The sequence below is a fragment of the Corvus moneduloides genome, chromosome 8 (assembly GCF_009650955.1).
Source record: "Corvus moneduloides isolate bCorMon1 chromosome 8, bCorMon1.pri, whole genome shotgun sequence".
NCBI lineage: Eukaryota > Metazoa > Chordata > Aves > Passeriformes > Corvidae > Corvus > Corvus moneduloides.
Genome location: NC_045483.1, coordinates 30749153 through 30770274, shown reverse-complemented (window position 1 = coordinate 30770274; position 21122 = coordinate 30749153). Strand labels below are relative to the sequence as shown.

The 21122-nt window shown below is 42.1% G+C and overlaps 1 protein-coding gene and 1 long non-coding RNA gene across 2 annotated transcripts in view; both read left to right on the top strand.

The window, feature by feature from the left end:
* Positions 1-17085, top strand: part of LOC116447256 — a 161919-nt gene extending 144834 nt beyond the window's left edge. The window contains exons 15-17 of the long non-coding RNA XR_004241534.1: positions 13468-13573; positions 14651-14770; positions 16559-17085. This is a non-coding gene — a long non-coding RNA (uncharacterized LOC116447256). The remainder of the gene's footprint in view (positions 1-13467; positions 13574-14650; positions 14771-16558) is intronic.
* Positions 17086-17312: 227 nt separating this feature from the next.
* Positions 17313-21122, top strand: part of RTKN2 (rhotekin 2) — a 34464-nt gene continuing 30654 nt past the window's right edge. Inside the window, 2 exon segments of the mRNA XM_032116250.1 lie at positions 17313-17397; positions 20323-20522. Of these exon segments, the coding sequence (XP_031972141.1) occupies positions 17344-17397; positions 20323-20522 (254 nt within the window). The 5' untranslated portion in view covers positions 17313-17343.

The following is a 21122-nucleotide window of genomic DNA, read 5'->3' as shown; positions in this document are numbered from 1 at the left end:
AGAGTATGAGGAATGGATGTCATAGACATAGAGAATGGTTTGGGTTGACCTTCAACGGCCTTCTAGTCCAATCCTCCTGCAATAAGCAGAAACATCTTCAACTAGATCACGCTGCTCAGAGCCCTGTCCAACCTGACCTTGAATGTTTCCAAGGATGGGGCATCCACAACATCTCTGGAAACCTGGGCCAGTGTTTCACCACTTGTATTGCACAAAATTTCTTCCTTATATCTAGTCTAAATCTACTCTGGATCTAAACCCATGTGATTGATGTTAGAGAACACTACCAGTATGTCCTCTGAATAGGGAGAGATGCTTCTAAACTTTTTATATGCCACAGATGTGTGTCTATTTTTGTGAATTTTTGGAAACACAAGCAAGGCTGATTGTAGAGTAGCAGCCTTTTTGAGGTAATAGTGAAATATTGCTCTTTCTAACCTAGTCCTTGAGGCCATACTGGTAATATGCTGCAGATTATTTTTTCTTTTTTTCACTGTGAGAGTACTGCAGTAACGTTTAATTTTGTACTAATATGTCTGTTCCTTGAGTGCAATATACAGGCAGAGTCTTAAACACTGAGAAAATTTGAGCACATTGATAGATACCTTTGATGTGATTAAGACATTTCCAGTAAATTATTCACCAGATGGCACATCAAAGGAAGTTACTCAAATTGCATTTCAGAGCTTCAGCTAATCTCTAAAGTGTGTGGGCTACCATCCAGGCTGCAACATTTTGCATGAGTTAGTTGTCCTTTATTACCTTGCGTAATGTGGTGATTTGGCCTTCTTTTGTCATCAAGCAGTACCAAAACCCAGAAAGGCGGTCAGGAGGGAATAGTTTTGAACCATGTTTGCCTCCAGATTTGGGACTCCTGACTATTTCTTTGTAGGAGGCCAACACTGACAGAATATAACCATGTTTTGGTTCCCATTTTCTTGGCTGTTGTCCCCTGCTGTCCATTGTCTCCCTCTGTTGTGCCTATTGCCTTCCTACCTCCTGCACATCACAGGTGCTTGGTACTGATGCTCCACGGTGCAGATGAATGCTATGAGGTGAACTTAGCATGGTGGGATGCTACCTGAGGCTTCATCCACATTTAGAAGAGGTGACACCCACCTGCCCTCTCCAGCTGACAGTAATGAGAGTGCTCATGGTCTTAAGTAACAGAAAATGTTGATGACTTTGAAGGAGCCCATTGTTCTGCAGCCTAAGCTACATGGTTTTGGCCAGTTAGATCTGAAGTCAGGCAACCATTTAGCCTCTCAATTCTTTCAAGATTTCTCAGGGTTTACTTGCACTCCAGGTATTTGTTTTGCTGGATTGGGATCCAGCTCCTCATCTCTTCAGTTTTTAATTCCTGATGCTGCCATTTGGATGTCCAGTTCAGTCATTCTCTCAGCATTCAGAGAGGAACAGCCTCCCTTTAATATACCAGTGACTGTGCATTTTATAGCAGAGAATGTGCATCAGCCATTATATGTCTGAGCTTTATCCTCTGTGATTTAAACCGTGAGTGGGTAGAATCTACCACTGTCACTTACACAAAGCCCAAATTGATACAGCCATAATGTAGGACTCTGTGAAATTCTGCCAACTGCTGGGGAGGCGTTATCCAGTTTATTTGTATGCATCTCTCTCTTTCAAGATCTTTTTAAACGTGCTGCAGTATAATTTCCAGAAGGATAAAGACTACTTAAATGAAAACAGCATGTACCAACCTGTTTAGTGCTGCAAGGAAGGTGGAATATTCATAATATTCAGCCTTTTTTCAGGTAGGGCTCTATATCTGTTGTACAGCGTCCCATCTGACCTTTAAATAGGTTAAAGCTTCCTTAAAGCTGATGATTTCACTTTACTGAAGGCAGATAAAAAAGGCAGTATTATAAAATTTGTTTGCTTTTCAAGAGTTACAGTACTTGTTTATCTTCTGGGGTTTTTTTTCTCATTCTAAACAAGGAAAATAGGTGAGTCAGTTTTGTTTTCACTTGCCTTTCAGGCTCTCAATGCTGACATGTTTGTGGGAGCCTTTTTTATGTGGTGTAGAACTGGATTCCCTATGATCACTTTGGCTACATTCAGCAGCCTCTGATTTCCTTGTTTGTGTACTGGTTTGCTTTGAAAAGGGGTGTCCGAAATTTTTGTCTCTCCACTTCACGCCCACGCTCCCCACACAGGTCTTCATTGCATGATCTAGCCAGTTCATAGGAGACATTAATTTGCATGGAGTTACTGTTGGGGAAGTTTTCCTGAACTATATATGGTTATATAAAAGCACACAGCTGCACATCCGTTACCACTGCATACAGATGGGATTGGGAGTTTGGCTCTGGCAAGTAGCACAGTCCCCCCATTCTGTAAAGCTGTGCCCGAAATAGGTATGCCTATTCAGTTCAGTTAATTTGTATGCTGGGAAGTGCTGTGTTTTTCTTGGTGTTTGAGTGTGAACCACAAATGCACATAACTTGAGGTGCTGAAGCTTACCTGCATTTAATACTTGCCATCTTTCTGTTTATTGAGAGGAAGTAAGAAGTGAGTAGTAAAATCTAAGGGAAGACCTTAGAAGCTTGAAAGAAGTATTTGAGTGATTTATATGGTAGTGGTGCCTTAGATGAGGATTCATATTACCTTTGCCTGCAGATATATTCAGGAATCATCGAAGATACACCAATGTTCATTTTGCTGCCGCAGGCACTCATACCCACACAGTAGGAAAGAGGCTTTTGATGGTGTGTTTTAGCATACTGATTGAATAGCACCCTGCTTGCAGGGAGAGCGAACAGGAAGGAGGAGAACGTGAGTGTATGTGTTGAGTTTGTGACTATTTGGTGCTGGTTAGTTGTTGCCTTTTCCTTTTGAGGGGGACTTCAATCTGATCACTGAATGTCAGTCTACCATCTTTTGAAATCATGAAAAAAACTCAAGTCTATGATTTTTGAGCTGTCACAGCATCAAGAGAGGCAGCATGCTGCAAGACTGCCCTTGGTCCTGCAGCAGCTTATCCTGCCTGGTTTGCAGTCAGCTTCCAGCCTTCTTGCAGGCTCTCCAAACTTATTACTGTCCCCATAGGAAACCCCTGGCTGGAGCTGACTCTGGAAAGTTTTTGAGCTTTCCTCTTCTCTATCCATACTGTTGCATAGGAAAATAGAGAATAAAGGGTTCTCTTGTGGGTTGATTTGCACCATTTAGTCCATACGTGGTGATAGTTCTCAGGTGAGAGAAGGCTGTGGGCATATTTTCCAAAAGACAGGAGAAGACAGGCTGTGGGGAGAAGTGTCAGCAGTAGATATGGCTGGAACTTCAGCCATTTTGATTTTGCTTCCAAAAGAGTGACTTCAGTTAGTTAGGAGGATAAAATATAACTAACACCTCTTGAGAGGAAAAGCTGGGGGGACTTGCCTTCCAACCAAGTGACTCTTCACTGTGCTTATTTTGAAAGGGAAGAGGAACATACCAAGTTTCCAGTGCCTCTTCTTCAGAGGTCAAAAGTCTAAGCTCTGAGTTGTAATGCTCATGAGAGTAAACTGTTGCCTTTTAACAAAGCCATCTCACTCCTGCTCTTCATGTGAGCAGCCACAGTGTAGCAGCACCTCTGGGAACAGCACTGGGTTTTTCAGATCTGGTAGTCTGGGACAAGTAACAGCAACTCAAGAGGGTCAGGACATCACTGGTGACAGCAAGGGACAAACCTAGCATGGCTCTCCGAAGAGAATGTTTTATATGGCTGCAACAAACTGGCCTGGTGTAAGCCAGCTCCCTGCAGCACATGAGTTTCTGTTAGGTATTAATTGTGGGATTAGCTACCAGGTTGCTATTCCCAGATCTCTTCTGAAATGAGATGTAATCTGCAGCAAAATGGGGGTTATTTGTTTTTGAAAGAAGCTGCCCCACTCAAAAACAGAGACTGAAAAATGGCAAAAATCATGTCAGACTATGTTTAAAGAAAGATTTCTCCCTATGGCAAAGCCTTTCCCTCATTGGGACTTATTAAAATACAGACATTTTCTCCAAAGAAAAGGAAAGCACAAAGCCTGCCATTAAAGCAAAGTTTCAAGCTATTTCATTCAGACAGCGTTCTTTCTGCAATGGGCACTGCATGGCAAGGAACATTGCTTTTACAAGTTCGTATCACATGCCTTCCACGTTTGAAGGACTATGTGCAGAATAAACCACGCCGATTTCCCAACTGGCAAAAGTGCCCAAATGGCCAGAAAAAGCCTGAGAATAGCCATCTCTATCTTATTGGCTGACTTGGTGCCTAATCCTATGTGCTTGGGTGTTAAAAGTTTTTAATTTACATAACAGAGACACAAAAAGAACAGTGTTAAGGTGCTGTGGCAAATTCAGTCCTCTGGGATATTCCAGCACGCGGGAAAGCAGCTCCAAGCCCTGTGGGAAGCAGTGGGGGTGGGCTTCCCCTTTCTGCTGCATTCCTAGCATCTGTGCCAGGACTCCAAGAGTTCAGTGGTCACTGAGAGGCAAAAAAGTCACATGGCCCAAGAAATCAAAGGTCATCTAAAGGTCAAAGATCACAAATCCAAAGGTCAGCTGGGAGATCAAAGGTCACAACAGGGAAATGTAACGTGGAGGTCACAGGTCAAAGTCATGTAGAGGTCAAAGGTTACAGAAGTCCTGGTGTTAAATGTCATTACAGAGGTCAAAGGTCACAAGAAGGGATAAGTATCACCATTATCAAAGGGTCAAAGGTAACAAAAAGCCAAAGGTCATTGAAAAAGTTAAAGATCACCCAGAGCTCAAAGGTCATTGAAAATGTCAAAGGTCATTTGGGGTCAAAGGCATACAGGTGCCAAATGAGAGACAAGAGATTTGTTTTTTGAGATCCAATTCTTAAAAACCCCTTCTTGAACTTCTGAGCACAGTTCATCAGGAGCCTGGCTCAGGGCCTCAGGCACCCTGGTAACCTGAACATCACACCTCATCCAAGACAGCCAGGGACTAGGAAACACATTCCTACCATTCAGATCTGTGCCTCCATACCCTGGAGAGGAAAGCTCAGCCACTTCCAGGGCTGTCCTCCTCCAAAGGGCCCTCAGAAAACCCAAGGAAGCAAGTGCTTCCCCCCTGAGTCACCCTCCTGCCTGGTCCTGCTCACATTGGAGGCTGGTGGCCCTTGGTGCCATGTGCCACACCAGGATACCCAACAACAGCAGCAGCTGGGCAGATGCTGTCTGAGATTACCCCAAAACTAATCCACTTTTTGTTAGAAATTACTAGAGGTTGTCTCATGGATGACGATTTTGTAGCTTTAAGATCAAAATACATTGCAGATAGTAATGTGTTATTAAAGCTAAGGTATTTTTGGGGGGAGCACTTTCTAACATGGCTGATAGTAAATCCCAAGTAATGGAAGAGAAGAATCCACAGCTCATCCCATTTCAGTTTTAGTTTATTTGAAAATGTTGCTTGTTCCCATACTCTTCCAGGTAATGGTATCACATATTCTGAAATGGATTTGGGATCAACAGGATGTGACAGCACAAGCAAAGAAGTTTCCACACAACATCTGGCCATTCAAAAAAATTGATTCAATTGCACAAAGCCCACAGTTCTTCCATCTTTGATCTTTCTGGAAATTAAAATATCAATATGAATGACTATAGATTTTTGCAAAATGATGTGTCCACTGAAGTTTCAATTAGCAGAACAATTGGCAAGTGCTGGTTGGAATGAAGCATTGGAAAGACAGAACCTCAGAAGGTGTTTATGGCCCTTTCAACTCAAATTCAATTTCATTTCCAATTTCAATTCAATTTAAAATGTCCTTTAGGCATTTTCCGTATTCAGATAAGAATTTTTAAATCATGAAGAAAATACCATTATATTTCCTATGTAGTATCCATACTAATATGACATAGAATTATTTGATTTAAATTTTCTTAAGTAAAATCTCAAATTCATGTCAGTTGCTATAGCCAGGGACTTCAATGCCACTAAGAATTTGCCATGTTGCTTCTGGTTCTTGCTGGCATGTGCTGCTTGGTCTTTGCTGTCACATATCAACAATCTTAACATATGACTTTTAAGGACCACTACATTTGGGGCACTCTCCTACATATGATAATGCAGTGACTCAGAAGGAACAAAATAGAAAAGTATACTGATAAATACCCAGACCATGAAGCAAACAGTACACAGCACTTCTTTCGAAAGGAGGAAAATCAAAACAAAACAAGAGGAAGGAAATAAAATGTCAGTTTGAGCATTAAAAGGTGTTCTATTCTCTGTTTAGTATTATACAGTGCTAATAAATTCAAACCAACCGGGAAGCCTTAGCTTGGATTCAGAAGAATACTGACAAAACTTAGTGGAATGCTACAAACTTTTCTGTAGCTTGAGTGCAGTTATTTCTATTCCCCAAGAAAACTTGGCTCCGCAGCTTTTCACATTGATGTCATATATTAAATGATTCCATAAATTAAATTCTCTTCTGCTCAGGGTACCTGCATCCCAAGTATCACATAGGGACGCAGAAGACAGTTCAGACTTGTGTCTTTAATGTCATCTGAAAGTATATTGATTTTATTGGATGCTTAGGTACAATTTACTTCTATTCCTTCATGCTCTTTCCTCTTTTTTTCTCATATTCATGTGAGCAATTTGCTTTCACGTTTGCATAACATGTAAAGGTCTGGGGGATCAGCTATTGCTGTCTTGGGAGAATGACTGAGTAGGCTGGAGGTTCCTGTTGGGCAGGACACTGAATGGGGGGATGAATGAGGCTTTCAAAGTTACTGGAGAGGGGCTCACTTAAGCCAACAGGCTTCCTATATGATAAAGAGAAGACACGATCTACAAGAAGGGGACAAACTTAGAAGAAAAATACAGAGCACTCTAGTTCCTAGATGCTAATGAGATGAAAGAGCCTGGTTTTCTCCAGTGCTCAGCTTTGCTGGCAATGTGCAGTTTGCATGTTGCAGCCAAGCAACACTCAAACTGGGCAGGAAAAGTGATATGGCTGCACAGCTGTTCTGGAGTCCTTTTCCTTTTCTGCAGCAGGTTGGATGTGGCAAGGACAGAAATTGGTTAGATGGGGTGAAATTCACCTGAGCACGAAGGAAAGGCATTGTTTGTCTCTTGTTGCAGCCCTGATCTTGTCTAAATGGTAATCACTGTGGAAGTGTTAGGCAGTGTCTTGCTGCAGAAATGGGCCTTTTTTTACACCTGGTAATTTGTGCCACATGGCCTATGTTAAAGCAATGTCTTGTGTAGTGCAAAATGAGGTGAGTTCGTTGTCCTTCAAGGGACAATTTTGTTTCTGTTGTTATAAAGAATGCTACCTTTTGCAATTGCTAAATCTGTAGCGTTCAGAGCAAGGTGGTGGATCATCTTTATTACTCATCACTTTGAAGGCACTGCCTGTGAGCATGCGAGAAGGTTCTGTCAAATGGTTTTATGCACAAGGCAGATTCTTCTCAAAAGAAGACTCTGACGTCAATGACATGTTCTTATTCACAGGAGGTAAAAAGTGCAATGAACTAAAGATATGTATGCAGGTAGCAAACAAATAAACAAACTGTGCTCTAGATAATTTAACAGATGCATATCCTTGGAAAAATTGAATAAATAAATGGCACAGTCCTTGGGAAATACCATGCTCTTGCCACTGCCACATGTGCAGTGAAACATAGATACAATTTGAAAGATAGGTAAGAGTCAATATGTGCAAAGATTCCTGAAAACAGATGTTTTCACATACACGTCTATCTCTCAGGCAGTAGGTCTTGAAGGCTGTGTGACCAGACACTTCTATCTCTGTCTGAGACTGGGAACTGAAAGAACATGTGTTCACCAAAGGAAAAAAAAATGTATTGTGCCATGGTGCTTTCTATCTTCTCCTCAAATTACTTGCCCCCAGATGGCTGCTAACTTTATATAACTTGCAGCCAGGGTTCCTCCTACAGGGAGCAGGAACAGAGCCCAAACTGATCTCATCCAAATGGGACTTGGTCCCATCTCCAGACTGACTAATGCCTATGTTAAACTCAGGTGAGCCTTCCTAGCATGCAAAATTCCCCATGCAGTTTCTCTCCAAGATTTACATGAAAGCTGCAATGCTATCCAGGACTAGAGTCAACTGCCTATTATTCTCTTTTGAAACATTTTGTCCCAAACTCAGGCTATTTGGTTAGATCAGTAAAGTTAGTTTAGAAATGCCCAGAGGCGAAACCATTGGTAACAAGAGAATGATTCATTCCTTACGAAAATCTGATCTCTCAGAAGATTGTTTGGAGAAGCTTGTTTGCCATGGATGACTTTCTAGGCAGCTATTGAGATGAGTGCCAGTAAAATGCACTCAGTGGCACACAAACCATTATGGTGCCAAATACGTATAAAACTTACTACCTCTAAAATTGTCAAAGAAGTTCTCCACCAACCTAGCGATGCCATGTAGTAAGATAATTTGAAAGGAATGCCTAAAAAATGGTGTGGCTGGGGTGGTAATGAGAAAAACCTGTTCAGATTAGTAATGTGCGTACTGCCTGCATGAAAGCTGCCAATGAAATTCTGGGTGCTTCAGTGCCTGGTGGTTTAAATGCAATTGGCTGCTTAAATCCATCCAGCAAGAGCATGCAATTGTCTCTAGCAGGCAGATGTAGCAACACACGTGTGTGAAAGAACCTGTCCCTTACAGAAGTGTGAGAGAGATGTACTTTGGGGAGAGACTTAGAGCAAACACAAAGGGCAGATGAGGAGCAACAGCCCACTTGTACCTTTTAAAGCTCCCTCCTGGGCTGGTGTTTTAAAGATGGAAGTTAATACAGTTCTGGAAGGGACTGTAAGACAGAGCAGGGGTATTTGTAAAAATTTTAGACTGTGTTGTGAGTGTCCACACTGTGAAATAAATTAAGAAAAAATGGTCTTCATGTTAGGTAGTGGCTTGCTTTTGCTGGTGTTTTCTCTCACAAAATATAATGCCTTATCTATGTAAGCAGGGTGACTCAGTGTTGCAGAGATTGTTGATGTACAGGGAACACATTCCTGAACAGGGAAAGAAAAAAAGAAAGTAGAGATTTTAACTTGTTGGTTAAAACTGCTTTAGTGCACAAACACTGTTAGTAAAAAAGTATTTGGGGATTATCTTAAACAGGTGTCCCTCTGTATCAGACTTGGGTAACTTCCCCTCTGGCTCTGCGTTAGCTTTTTAAAGAACCTTTAAATTTTTTGAATTATAAAAAATTTACTTGCTGTTTGTTGGTTTTTCTTTAAACATCCTGATTGCTTTTTGATGACACTGTACAAACACACGGTTAGAATCAGGTGCTAGAAATAGCTTCCTAGAACTCAAATTGATTTTTAAATAAGAAAGTAAACATGTGCTTGTGTGTAAGTCGTGCATGCATCCAGGCAGAACTAGTTATTTTTATTCATCTAGATGAAATTGTCTGTAAAAACATGAGGTGCTATTTATTGTTACCATAATTTATAATTTAAAATGCTAACAGTGACATGAAGTGTTGTCTCAGCTCATTTAACAGGCTGTGAAATGGTTAGAAGGATGATAGAAATCTCTGACGAACGAACCTCACGTAAAATGTAGTTACTCATATTTGCTACTCAACCCCAGATTTTTCATAGTGGTGAGTAAAAATGGGTCATCTTGTTAGGTGAAAAAATATTATCATTAGCAAGAAATGTTTCCATCTTGCATTGAGGAGAATGCATGCACAGCTCAGTCTCATCCCCTCCCCATGGTTTGACTTTGAGGGAAACTGGAGTAGGGGAAAAGAATAGCTGGACTGCTTGGTTTCCTTCAGTGCAGCTGTGGTGAACTCGAAGAGAAGGTGCTGCCTGTCACCTCAGCCACGGGGTGTCCGCAGGGTCCTTTGCAGCAAACTTCTCCCCTTGGATCTTTCTTCCCAATGAAAATGATACCCTAGTCCCTCCTACATGTGAATGGACAATTTCAATCCAATACTGCAGTGATTCAGCAAAAAAGCATCACTTGTATAAAAGATATAGTCTGACTCTGGGCTTATTCCCCAGGAACAGCCTTACATCCCTGTTGGGGTCCCAGTATTGGCTGTGCTGTGGCAAATACTTCTTGTTGCATTATGGCTCTTTCGAGGCTCCACGGGGTCAAGTTATTTCACAGTGGTATTGCTCTCTGAGGGGCAGAGGAGGAGATTGGATTTAGGGAGAAGTTTGGTGACTGCACAGGGACTAGGGATGCTGAGAATAGAAAATTATCTGGCAGTTCTAAAAACTTAAATCCTTTTATCCCTATGGATGTATTTCTTTAATCTAAGCACTTGAGTGGATGAACTGTTCAATATTTTTTCAGTATCCATTTCTGTAAGAAACAGGACATAATTTGCAAGCCAGATTTTCCTTAAGGACCAGAGGCTTAAAATCTCTGATAGAAATTTCCAACCAGAAATGGTTATTATGTTGCACATATCAATAAGTAGATTGATAGTATGAAACATTACTTTTTTTTACTGTTCTATTTTCACGAGATAACATTTACCTTAATCCTTCTTGCTTTGGCTCACTCTTTCTTGGCCTGATCTGTATGACAAATGCCCATTTATGCAGATGGAACCCCAGTAAGGAGTTAGAAAAATGCAGAAAAACTACAGCTTTGTGGCAAGGCAGGAAAAACCAAGGAGCCACAGATGGTTATATCCCCAAGTGTGACTGGGAAAACTATTGAGGCAAACCAATCTCGTACTAATGAGAAACATTTCTTAGGGCAAAGTGAGAGTTTGCAGTGAAGTATAGATCCCTATCCATGCTCTTTTGAATATCCTCCCTGAGACTGGATCAAAACAATCCAAATAGTGTGTGAAATGCAAAGAAATTAATTTACACAGGGCTATTGTGCCTCAGTTATTGGGACAACAGTTGTCACCTCAAGATGTGCCATGGTAAGGGCGAGTCACTATTTACTTCCTTAGCAATGCTGCAGTGCAGGGGGAACTTGAGTGCAGGTGGCTGCACAGAGGGCAGCTAATGTTGCTTGGTCTCCAGAGCACATTGCTTTGCCATTTTTCTCTCCCTAGATACCTGTATTTCAGTACTTGGAAAATATTAGACCGAACTACAAAGTCATTTCAGATGGAGATTGTTTCCAAGTATTGTATTCTGCAGAGATAGTCTACATTGTTTGGGAAAAACAAAGAGACAATCATTTGGAAATACTCTCTGAAGGCTCTACCTTCAGAGAAAAAAAAAGAAAAAGCCAATCCCAAGAGCTAACTGGAGAATTGCTCCTTTTACCTGGGCAATTGCTATCAGAAGTGGGCTTACATCTGCTCTCACAGCAGTAGGTGGAAGTCCTCTGTCTATCAAAAGGAAGATGATTTTCTGACATAATTTTCTCATATAGGAGTTTATCTTTAGATATGTGATAATCTCAGTGTACTAATTCATCATTTCAAGTTCAAAGTGGCAATCCATTAAATGATCAGTGACTTCTCACTTGCCTCTGCAAGATCAATTGGGAAACTCCTAACAGGCCTAACCCTGAAACCAGAACATGGAGTGCCCAGTTAGATTCTCCCATGACACAAACTGGTGACTTCACCAGCATGCTGCCCAGCAAGCATTTGGATGCAGCTGTCTTGGATATTTTATATACCAAATGCCACCTGCAGAAAATGCCCAAGAAATCAAACCAGGACTCTGTACCCAGCAGAGGAATCCTGGTAAAAGGCATGGTAAGAGAGTGACAGTGTAGAATCTCTAGGAAACCCTCCTTGTATGGAACATGCCCATAATATGGAGCTGAAAGGACCTCTCTGGGTTTAAACAGCAGTGTTATTTTTGTGTCACCATTTCTCTGTGTGTATAAATGTCCCCTTATATTTCCGCTGTCAATATTACCATGTCCCACAGCCATAGGGAGGAGAGGAGAGAAGATCCAGCAGGCAGGAATTGTGCAGCAAGATTGATTTATTTAATTATTTTACAAACCTTTTATAGACTTTTTTCTTCATAGTCTAATTGGACAAGGATCAGCCACCCCTTGGGGTGATTGGCTAAAATCCTAAAACATCCATTGTCAAAATATTTTTCTACTGCACCATAAACATAGTTCTACAAGGTCACAGGTGTTCTTAGTTTACAGAACTTCTGCTATTATCTTCCATGAGAGAGAAAAGTATCCCGCGGTTTAGAAGAAGCAGGAAAATTCCTTGCTAACAGCATTTTTGTATCCACACCCCTATTAGCAATGGATCCAAGCAGCCAATTTCAACCACCTTTGGTTTTGAAAATAATTAAAGATAACTTCGTTCCTGCAACTGCTGTGAAGATAGAAAGTGGAATAGAAAAGAGAGACCACATAAATTTCTAAACTTAGGGAAAGGCTGCAAAACGTATAGTGTGTTAGACACTGTGTATCCACACCATCTTCTAAGCTGGACAAAGGCTTCTAGAGAAGCTGTCAGTCACCTGTGAGGATCCTTGTCCATAAGGATACTTTTGATGGGTTTGATTTTGTACCAGTGTGGGAACAACATGTGAATTGGCTTCAAAACCAATGCCCCTGGTCTCCCAAGCAGAAACAAAAGAATACATGTGACTGGTCTTCCTCAGTTAGTCACTCTTCATCCACTGTCTTGGGCATGGGCAACTTTAAGACGTAGAGGATGATCAAACTGCAGTTTAAAGTCATGCAATATTTAATCTGATTGTTAAAGTTTTCAGGTTTGATCTCAGGAACTGTTCTCCAAATTCATATGGGGATGGATTTTATGTAACTTACTATTTCTGTTATGAAATATATTTTGAGTGCATTTATCTCATATGGTAATTCAAAAAGGCTACATTAATCTAATCTGGAGGCATTTCAATATAGGATTGACATCAGGAATACTGGGAAGAGTCAGTTTCTGGCCTCTTCTCTGGAAAAAGGAAAAATAATTCCTTGTACTTTCTCCACCTTCTACAGTTTCTTTTAGAAATTCTACCGGAACATGCAATGATCAACAAAATAGTTCATTGAAGCACCTTGGTATCAATGTTTAGTTGATGGCATCACACAGAGATGTGACCCCGATGCCATTGGGAGCACTAAAGCAGTTGAAGGAGCACTGTAGAATGTTAAAAATCTTGAGCAGAAGATGAGCAAGCCCTCAGGGTAAAATTAATCTGAGAACACCTGAAATAGTAAGAGTTTATTCTAATCTGTTCTGGCCTCCCTGTCTAATTATCCAAGAAACGTAAGGATGATGCGTGCTAGCTAACTTAGGCACCTGCATGTTGTAGGATGACATCTTCATTGACTGGCTCCATGACTGCCTTAGAGAAGATACCTACTTCCCACTGCTCAGTTGGCTAACATGGAGCCTATAAAGTTTTCTCTTGCCATAATTTTCACCGTGAAAGGGTTAGGCTTTAGCTCACTGTCAGCCAGATGATTAATTTTCACCTTATCCAATCAAAACTGAACCTAAAGTGCATTACAATAAGGTAGTTACCCATATTTAATTTGTTTTCTAGGACTACATGTTGCCCTTCTGCCCAGCTAAGAGAATGGAAAGACTTCAACAGACTCCAGCAGGCTGAAATGAAGAAATGACTTACTGAGGCTCCAGTAAGTGTTCAGGTAAGCACCCGAACACTAAATTCCAGAGTCTCTGCCCATTTCACCAATCTATAGTGGTCACATACTATGGCAATCAAAGTCAGGGGCAATCAATGGGAACAGTTTGCTCTTCAGTTTAAAATTAAATAAGTAGTCAGTTATAAAAAGCTTTTGCAAATTCTTTCCCACGTGTCCAGTACAAATCTTCATAGATTTCCATTTAGGATAAATCTGAAGAGGAATTGAATAGATTTCTACTGGCACACTCTGATGATATTCAAGGAGTAGGTGTAGCAAGCTGTGGGAACTAAGAAATTAAGAAAAATACTGCAGTGCTGTCAAGAGTAGGTGTAGACATTTTGTACCTGCTAAACCAAAATGATGGGCCTAACATTTAAAATAATATGCTGATCTAACACTTGAGCAGAACAATGATTTAGATAGACAATGATCTTTTCTCTGCTATCCAGTTTCCCTAATACTAGAAGGAAGCCAAATGCTTTGCAATGCAAAACGAATGGCAAATAAAAGGATGGTGTGATTCATCTGAAAAAAATGTTTCACTTAAGAAACCCCAGAAGGCAGGATATAGATCCCCTATTTAATTCACCCTACCCCCTTCTGACTTCTCTGCATTAGCAGCAGTGACTGTGCAGGATTTTCCTTGTTTTGTAGGTTGTGCCTTGGGTTTCTCTGCCATTCAGTGGAGGTTTGTCTGGAGAAAAAAACATGGTTACAATGCTTCCCTTTTTTGTTGCTGTCTGCTGAATTTACTCTTCAGTTAGGGAGCAAGCAGAATAGTTACTAGTTGAATCCCAGATCTCTGGATAATGTAGACGGCATAAAGCCTTCTTCATTTCAAGTTAGTTTGTGTGCTGTACCAGCAGGAGAGCTTTGTTTGAGTTAGATATGAAGTGTGGAAAGAACATCTCACCTCCTTCGAAACCTGTAGAAATGCCTTTTAAAGCCTCAGTTGCACGTTCCCATAAAAGATAGCGCTAGAAATTTGGTGAAATATTTAATTTTTTAATTAAGCATCTGACAGATCCACTGAATTATGAAGCCTCATTTTATAATGAAAAAACCTAACATCTCTAGACAGTGAATGCAACAGAAGACCAAAGCAGAAGCAGGTGCAAGAATGTAAGAAGCCAGACTTTGCAGAAACATGTTCCTAATGTACTGGAAAATTGGACATTTGAATCAGCTGAAGAGCAGGTATGCACTGAGCTTGAGAAGATACTATTCGTGTTGCTTCGGGCTGAGTCCTACACATTTAACTCCCACTGATTTCTTAAGGGCTCCAATTCAAGTCAGTGTCAGTAGGAGTGTGTAAGGGCTGCAGGCACGGGCTCTTTATGCTACTAGCAGTCACATTTTGGGACTTTATTAAGACTCAGATTTGCTGAACAGACTGTACTGCAAAACCATGCTAATTAGCATCTAAAGTTCTTGGACAACTGCCACAGATTCCTGGGAGCTGTCTACACCACCAGCAAAAATGGTTTTAGAGATGCTGATTGCCTGAAATAATTTGGGGCATAACTAGTCCTTTTGCAGTGATTTTTATTGTATCCATGTAGCCACTCTGCCTTTTGACAAAACCCTTTTGGTGCATACCTGAGAGCTGTTCTCAGGAGTTTTGGAGGCAATGCTTCTGGAAAGATTGAACCAGTGGGTTTGCTCTAGAGTCTAACCTGAACTGCTTGGGATGATGCTGGGTGGGAAGTGTTTCGGTGTGTCGTTTTCACAGGTTGTATTAATTTTCTCTGGTAGTGCACTATTTGGTGAGTTGGTGAAGGGATTTTGGCAAGGCAGAGTTACAGTAATTCATTCCTTATTTGTTTATCTCTACAGTAATGTTATTATTTCCAGCTGCTCCCACAGTTTACATCAAACTCATCAATGAGTTTCAGCCATTCAGTCAAGGCTGTAGCCTCACTCAACTTTGGTCAAGCATTGATTCAATGATAATGCAGTTCAGTTAACCTGAGACTTTCACCTGTTTGGTTCAATTCCACTCCATGACATGTTCCTGTTTCTAGTTTTCTTCTGTAGCCTAGAAAATTACCTGGAGATTTTTGAGGCATAAATCCCATCCCTGACTGATTCAGGAGAGGCCAGACCACACTTTAAGAGATGTGCCATACTGTAAAGCAAAAGGGCACTGATTTGTCATCTCACGTTCTCCCCTCATTTGGTGGATTGCTTTTGCTGTATCTGAAATCCTGAACTCTGCAGCAGAGACAGGAACCCAAGGCTTATCCTGGGATGCATGAAGCACCAGGATAAGGTGGAGACTTTCCTATCAACCTTCCTCAAGCCCACTCTTAGATATATTGGCTGTCCATATGCAGCTCTAAGTATCATACCTTGATTAAACAAAAGCCTTTTGGCTCCCTGATGGGATTTCTCCACTGAACAAACTGGACAAAGACTTCTTTTGGGAAAGTCACAATACCTAGAGGACAGGAGTATCTAAACAACAGGAAGAAATGTAGCATCTATAAATATATTACCAGGAGTAGGGCTTCCCAGTTGTGGCATGTGCCCTGCTAGTGGTATGCAGAGGACTTCAGGATGACATGAAGGTATTTAATGAGTATCTGAATGCCTCTCCTTGCCCTAAGAAATATGGCCCAAGATGGAGACAGGAACTGCTGAACAGCTGCCTCTGCCACCTCTGCCTCCAGGTGAAACTTGAGCATTCTGGAGAGAAGCAGAGCTCCCCATGCTCTGCCTAGCACCAAGGAATACATACCTTTGGTCCAGAAGTTCATGATTTTCCTTCAAGGCTCGCCCCCTGCATTTGTGCCCCAGTTGTAAATGTCAGGGGTCAAGCAGAGCCGCCGAGCATCTATGTGAAATCCTGATGAAGCGATGAGGCTTTTAAAATTTTCCCTTCTAACTGCATTTTCTTATATTTTAAATAAGCATATGTTAGCCTGGAGACTTCTGTCTTCTGTAGAAAGCTGTTAGCAACACTGTATATCTCACTCATTCCAGCACATTTTACTTCCCGCAAATGTTGACAACCCTGTGTGAAGCAATGAGGATCTGTGCTTCTGACCATCACCTGTCAAGGAGGAATTCAGAGAGGAAAGCCAAGAAATCAGGGATGAGGAATGGATGGGAGACACTATTTTGGCTCATTTGTTTCATCTGCCGAAGACAGAGCTGCAAAACTGGCAGCAGAAGAGAGAGATATGACTCCCATTCCTCTCCAGTCAATCCAGTGAATAATTAATGCACTTTTATTCAGTATATAACAGTATACTTTTAACAATACATGCTACTAGTGCAGCTATTGAAGTACCATCATATTAAAGATGCGTAATTAGATGAACTGCAGGAAACCAAGAACATGGTTAAAAATTGATGGCATGCTTTGGAGCAGCAGTGGTTGCACACTGTGCAGGCGTCAGGAAGCTGCCGTGAGCTTCTCCCTCCCGCTCCCCGTAAGAGTACTCATCAGAAAGAGGTGGCACCGGCCTGTTTCGGGAAAGTAAACTAACGAGGAGCAAAGAAGCCAAGAAAGGTACTCTCCTGGGCTTTATCACTGGCACTCGCTGTTGTGGCTAAACACCGGGAGTTACCGCTGCCGTCAGTAACAGTCCGCAGGCAGGCACCCAGGCATTTCTGCAGGTTTCCCTGCCGAGCTGCGCCGGCCGCGCTGCCACCCCACGCCCGCTGTCCCGCGGGGCGCTGGCGGGGCCGGGGGCGGGCCGGGGGCGGGGCGGCCGCGGCCGTTGTCGGGGCGGGAGGTTTGAACGGCGGCGCCGCCGAGGAGGATGAGGATGATGAGCAGGAGGCAGCGGCCGGGCGGGTCGGGCGCCGTGGGGCCGGTGAGTGCCGGGGCGGGGCCGGGCGGGGAGGGCAGGGCAGGGCAGACCCGACCCGGCCCGCAACCTCCGGTGCCGCGGGGGAGGTGTGGCGGGCAGTGCCCGGCTGCGGGCGGCCCAGGGGGCGGGAGCTGCTCTGTGTCCGAGCTTGGCGGGGCCGTGGTGGTCGCGGGCTGCCCGCGCAACGTGGCCGGGGGGCGGCCGTGTAGCCGCGCTCCGGAGGGACCGCGCCGGGGGACGCGGCGGCCGCCCCGGCAGAGCTGCTGCTCTGAGCTGGGCCCCCTACTCACCCTCCGCAGGCTCTCGGAGGTGCTCCCTTGCACCTCTTTAATCTTTCAGCCACTGGTTTTCCGATTCATGAGAGCTTTTGTGCACCTCCAGTTGGTTACAAACCTTCTGAAGCTGAACTCGGGAGCGTCTCTGAAGCTGTGGCTGTCAATTGCCGCAAACCTTCATTCCTATGTGTAGCTACAAAGTGCCCAAGCTGGTGTCTCGGCTTCACAGCCCCTGGTTTAGAAGAGTACCTACTGCCTGGCTACTTGCTTACTTTAAATAGATACACTAGACTTACAGGGTTTAGATGTGAACCACTGTGGCAGTAAATCAGAAGTGTACCTTGGCATAAGATTCTGAAAACTTGTGATTAAGATGCCAATTAAATGAAGTAAAATTTCAACCTGTCCTTCCTTCAGCAGTATCTATATAATTTTTTTTGGCTGTTGTTGTTATCTTTGTTTGTTTGTTTTGTGACTGCATTACCTGTGTAATACTAGAAGTACATGAAATTTATTATACTAAGTATACTTAGGTGGGGAATACAAAGACACATTTTGGAAGTGTTGCTTAGGTAATTCCTGAGTGTGGGGCTGAAAATCCCAGCAATTGTTAATAATCTCGGCTGGATTGTGCTGCCACTGGTGGGGAAAGATGGACCCCACGAGGGAAACCGTGCATTAGTAGACAGCATATGGCAAAACAGTGCTGTGTCGTTCCTCCGAGTCCAGATGGTGTGCCTGTATTTTTAGAAGGAATGGGAGGGGAGGGGGAAGGCTGACCAATCTCTTTTGGTAGGCACAAAGAACTTCATACATTCTCAGATCAGGCTCCTAAGTTCTTCCTTCAGATGAGATTTATATGGTGTGGTTATTTAAACTCTGGCCCAAAAGCTATTTACTGCTAGTCCAGAATATTTTATGCGAGCCTGGCTAAAATACAGTGTGGACTGAATTGTTTGTAGTTCTGAAAGCCCCAGTGTGGATACATGCAGGTGCCCCAAACAGGAGTGTGTATTTCCTCACTGTAGTTCTGTACCAGGTGATAGATGTGGAGAGGAGCTGGGGCAGTGCAGAGGCCTGCTGTCCTGGGAAATATTAGGGGGAAGTATGATGTCATTCTTTGGAGCTTTGTAGCTGCTGATTTATTAGTTTAGGCTCAAAGAATAAGTAATTATTTCTTAGGGAGCGGTGTGGGCCTTGCTTAGATTTTCATAGCCATGTAGAGTTTGACTCAGAAGAAAAGAAGATTGATGAAAGCTATTTACTGCTCTTTTTTTTTTTTCTTTTCTCCTGGGATGAGCCCTAAGGAAAAGTGTGAATAGAGAGGCAGGTGCTGAGAATGCAGAGGTGTTGGTGCCCTACTTTACCCTGCTCTGGCTGTGATTGAAACTTCGAAAAGAAAACCCATAAGGGGTAAAAATGAGATAGTCCCTGGTGCCCTACTGGGTCCCAGGCTTTCATATATCATCTGTAGGGAATACCAGCAGAACCTCTATGGAAAATATCTCTGATGTGAGCTTTGGGAGCTATTCACCACCAGACAACCATGAACTTGTTAATTTCAGAGGTAGCTGGGGCACTCCTGTTTGGTAATGAGGAAGTGTCACTCTTGACTGACTTGCAAAGTATTTGCAATGCAACCCTGCAATACCATGACAACATTCTGTTACTCACTCTGTTCTTCACATGTCAGAAATATTTGGTTTGCCCAGGGATGGCCACATAACAAGGTAATGTGTATCAACCATCAGTGGCATCTAGCAGGCCTTTGGGAGACAGCAAACTGTCTGTGATCCTTCACCTTAATTATTTTCTGTCCTGGTGTGGATTGACCTCTTTGAAGTCTCAAGTGAGGAATAATGCACATTTATAAATGTTTTATGTGAAAGCAGGCAGGAAAAAGTTGACTTCCCAGAAGTTTTTATAAAACCTTTAAAAAAGCCCACTCCTTCAAAAAACAGTGATGGTGAATTCTAGTGACTTGCCAGCCATGTTTAGTTTCTTTCATACTTTGAATAAAAAGTGTGTCTGGCATGATTCCTGTATAGCGTTGAAGCTACCACAGCTGTTTGACTTTCAGTTTATGGGCTGAAGGAATCAAGTATTGGGATAGTCTCCTTTTTTTTTTTTTTTTTTTTTTCTGTTGTTACCTGAATTTCTTATCAACTGTAAGAAAAAACCCCATATTTTCTTCACTATTTTGAAGACAGCCAAAGAGATAATGAGATTGAATTTCTGATTTAAAATATTTCAGACATTTTTCTCAGCTTAAAGTTTTTTTTAGTAGGGGTCACTGTGAAAAGCGGGTTGTTAATTTATAAGCTTTGTTCAGTTAGCCCTCTCTAGGACCATATGTTACTATTCTGTGAATGACACATGGAAGCACATAAATTTTTAGTAACTTTCAGATGGTACAGTGAGTTAATCTTGGTTTGGAATTTGCATGTATAATGGATATAGTAAATCTGTTATGTCCCATGTTTTACTCATTTGTTCCTGAAGAGAGAACTACCATTCTACATTCAGTAACCATTGCAATAGCTGTGCATAATTAAAACCTAGCGTTTTCTATCCCAACTGCAGAGCGTGTAAAAAATGGAGAATATTGTTAGTTGGTTTTTTGTTTAATCCTTTGGTTTTATTGCTTATCTAGGAATGTGACATCCAAGAGAAGATCAACTTTGAGGTCCGCATGCGAGAAGGCATCTGCAAGCTGCTGGCAGCGAGCACGCAGAAGGAGCAGCTCCTGCGTGCGGTGAAGAACCTGATGGTTTGCAATGCTCGCATCCGGGCCTACAGGGCAGAGCTGCAGGGCCCAAAGGAGGAGCCCAGCCCGGGCAGGACTGAAGAGCAGTGAGTAACAGCTCACATTCAGAGGGAGCAGGATGAAACAGGCATTTACTTACATGAGTTTTTAGCAGTCTGACTAGAAATGTGGATTTAAATCCTTCCTTATTTCTTCCCCCATATAAACAAATTCCTGCTGCCTTAAAGCATTAATTTATAAAATAATTCCATTATCTTCTTTTTGCTTTAGAAAATTAAATACAAGTCCTATTTTCCTGGATAAATTTTATTTTTGACATTAAACTGTAATTCAGTTTCAAATAACACAATAGACATATTTTCTTGATTACCCTTAGCATACAAAAAGGTACCTAGCCAAGTCTGACGGAACAAAACAAAGCTATCCAAGTCAGTATACAGCTGTTTGTATTTTTCATTCTTTGTATTGTTGTCAAGGGTCCTTTAATGACGGCCCCATCATGGTTAATTGGTACCCTCTGCTGGCCACTTGTGTTAACTACAGCGAAGTGATAAATGCAACCCTCAATGGGAAGAAAAGAAGCTGAAAATATTCTCACATTATAACTCTTGAAGGAGCTGAAGTATGTGTGTTTTATTTGAATAATGTTTTTTTTGGTCTAAATGGAATTTATTTGAGGTGCAATG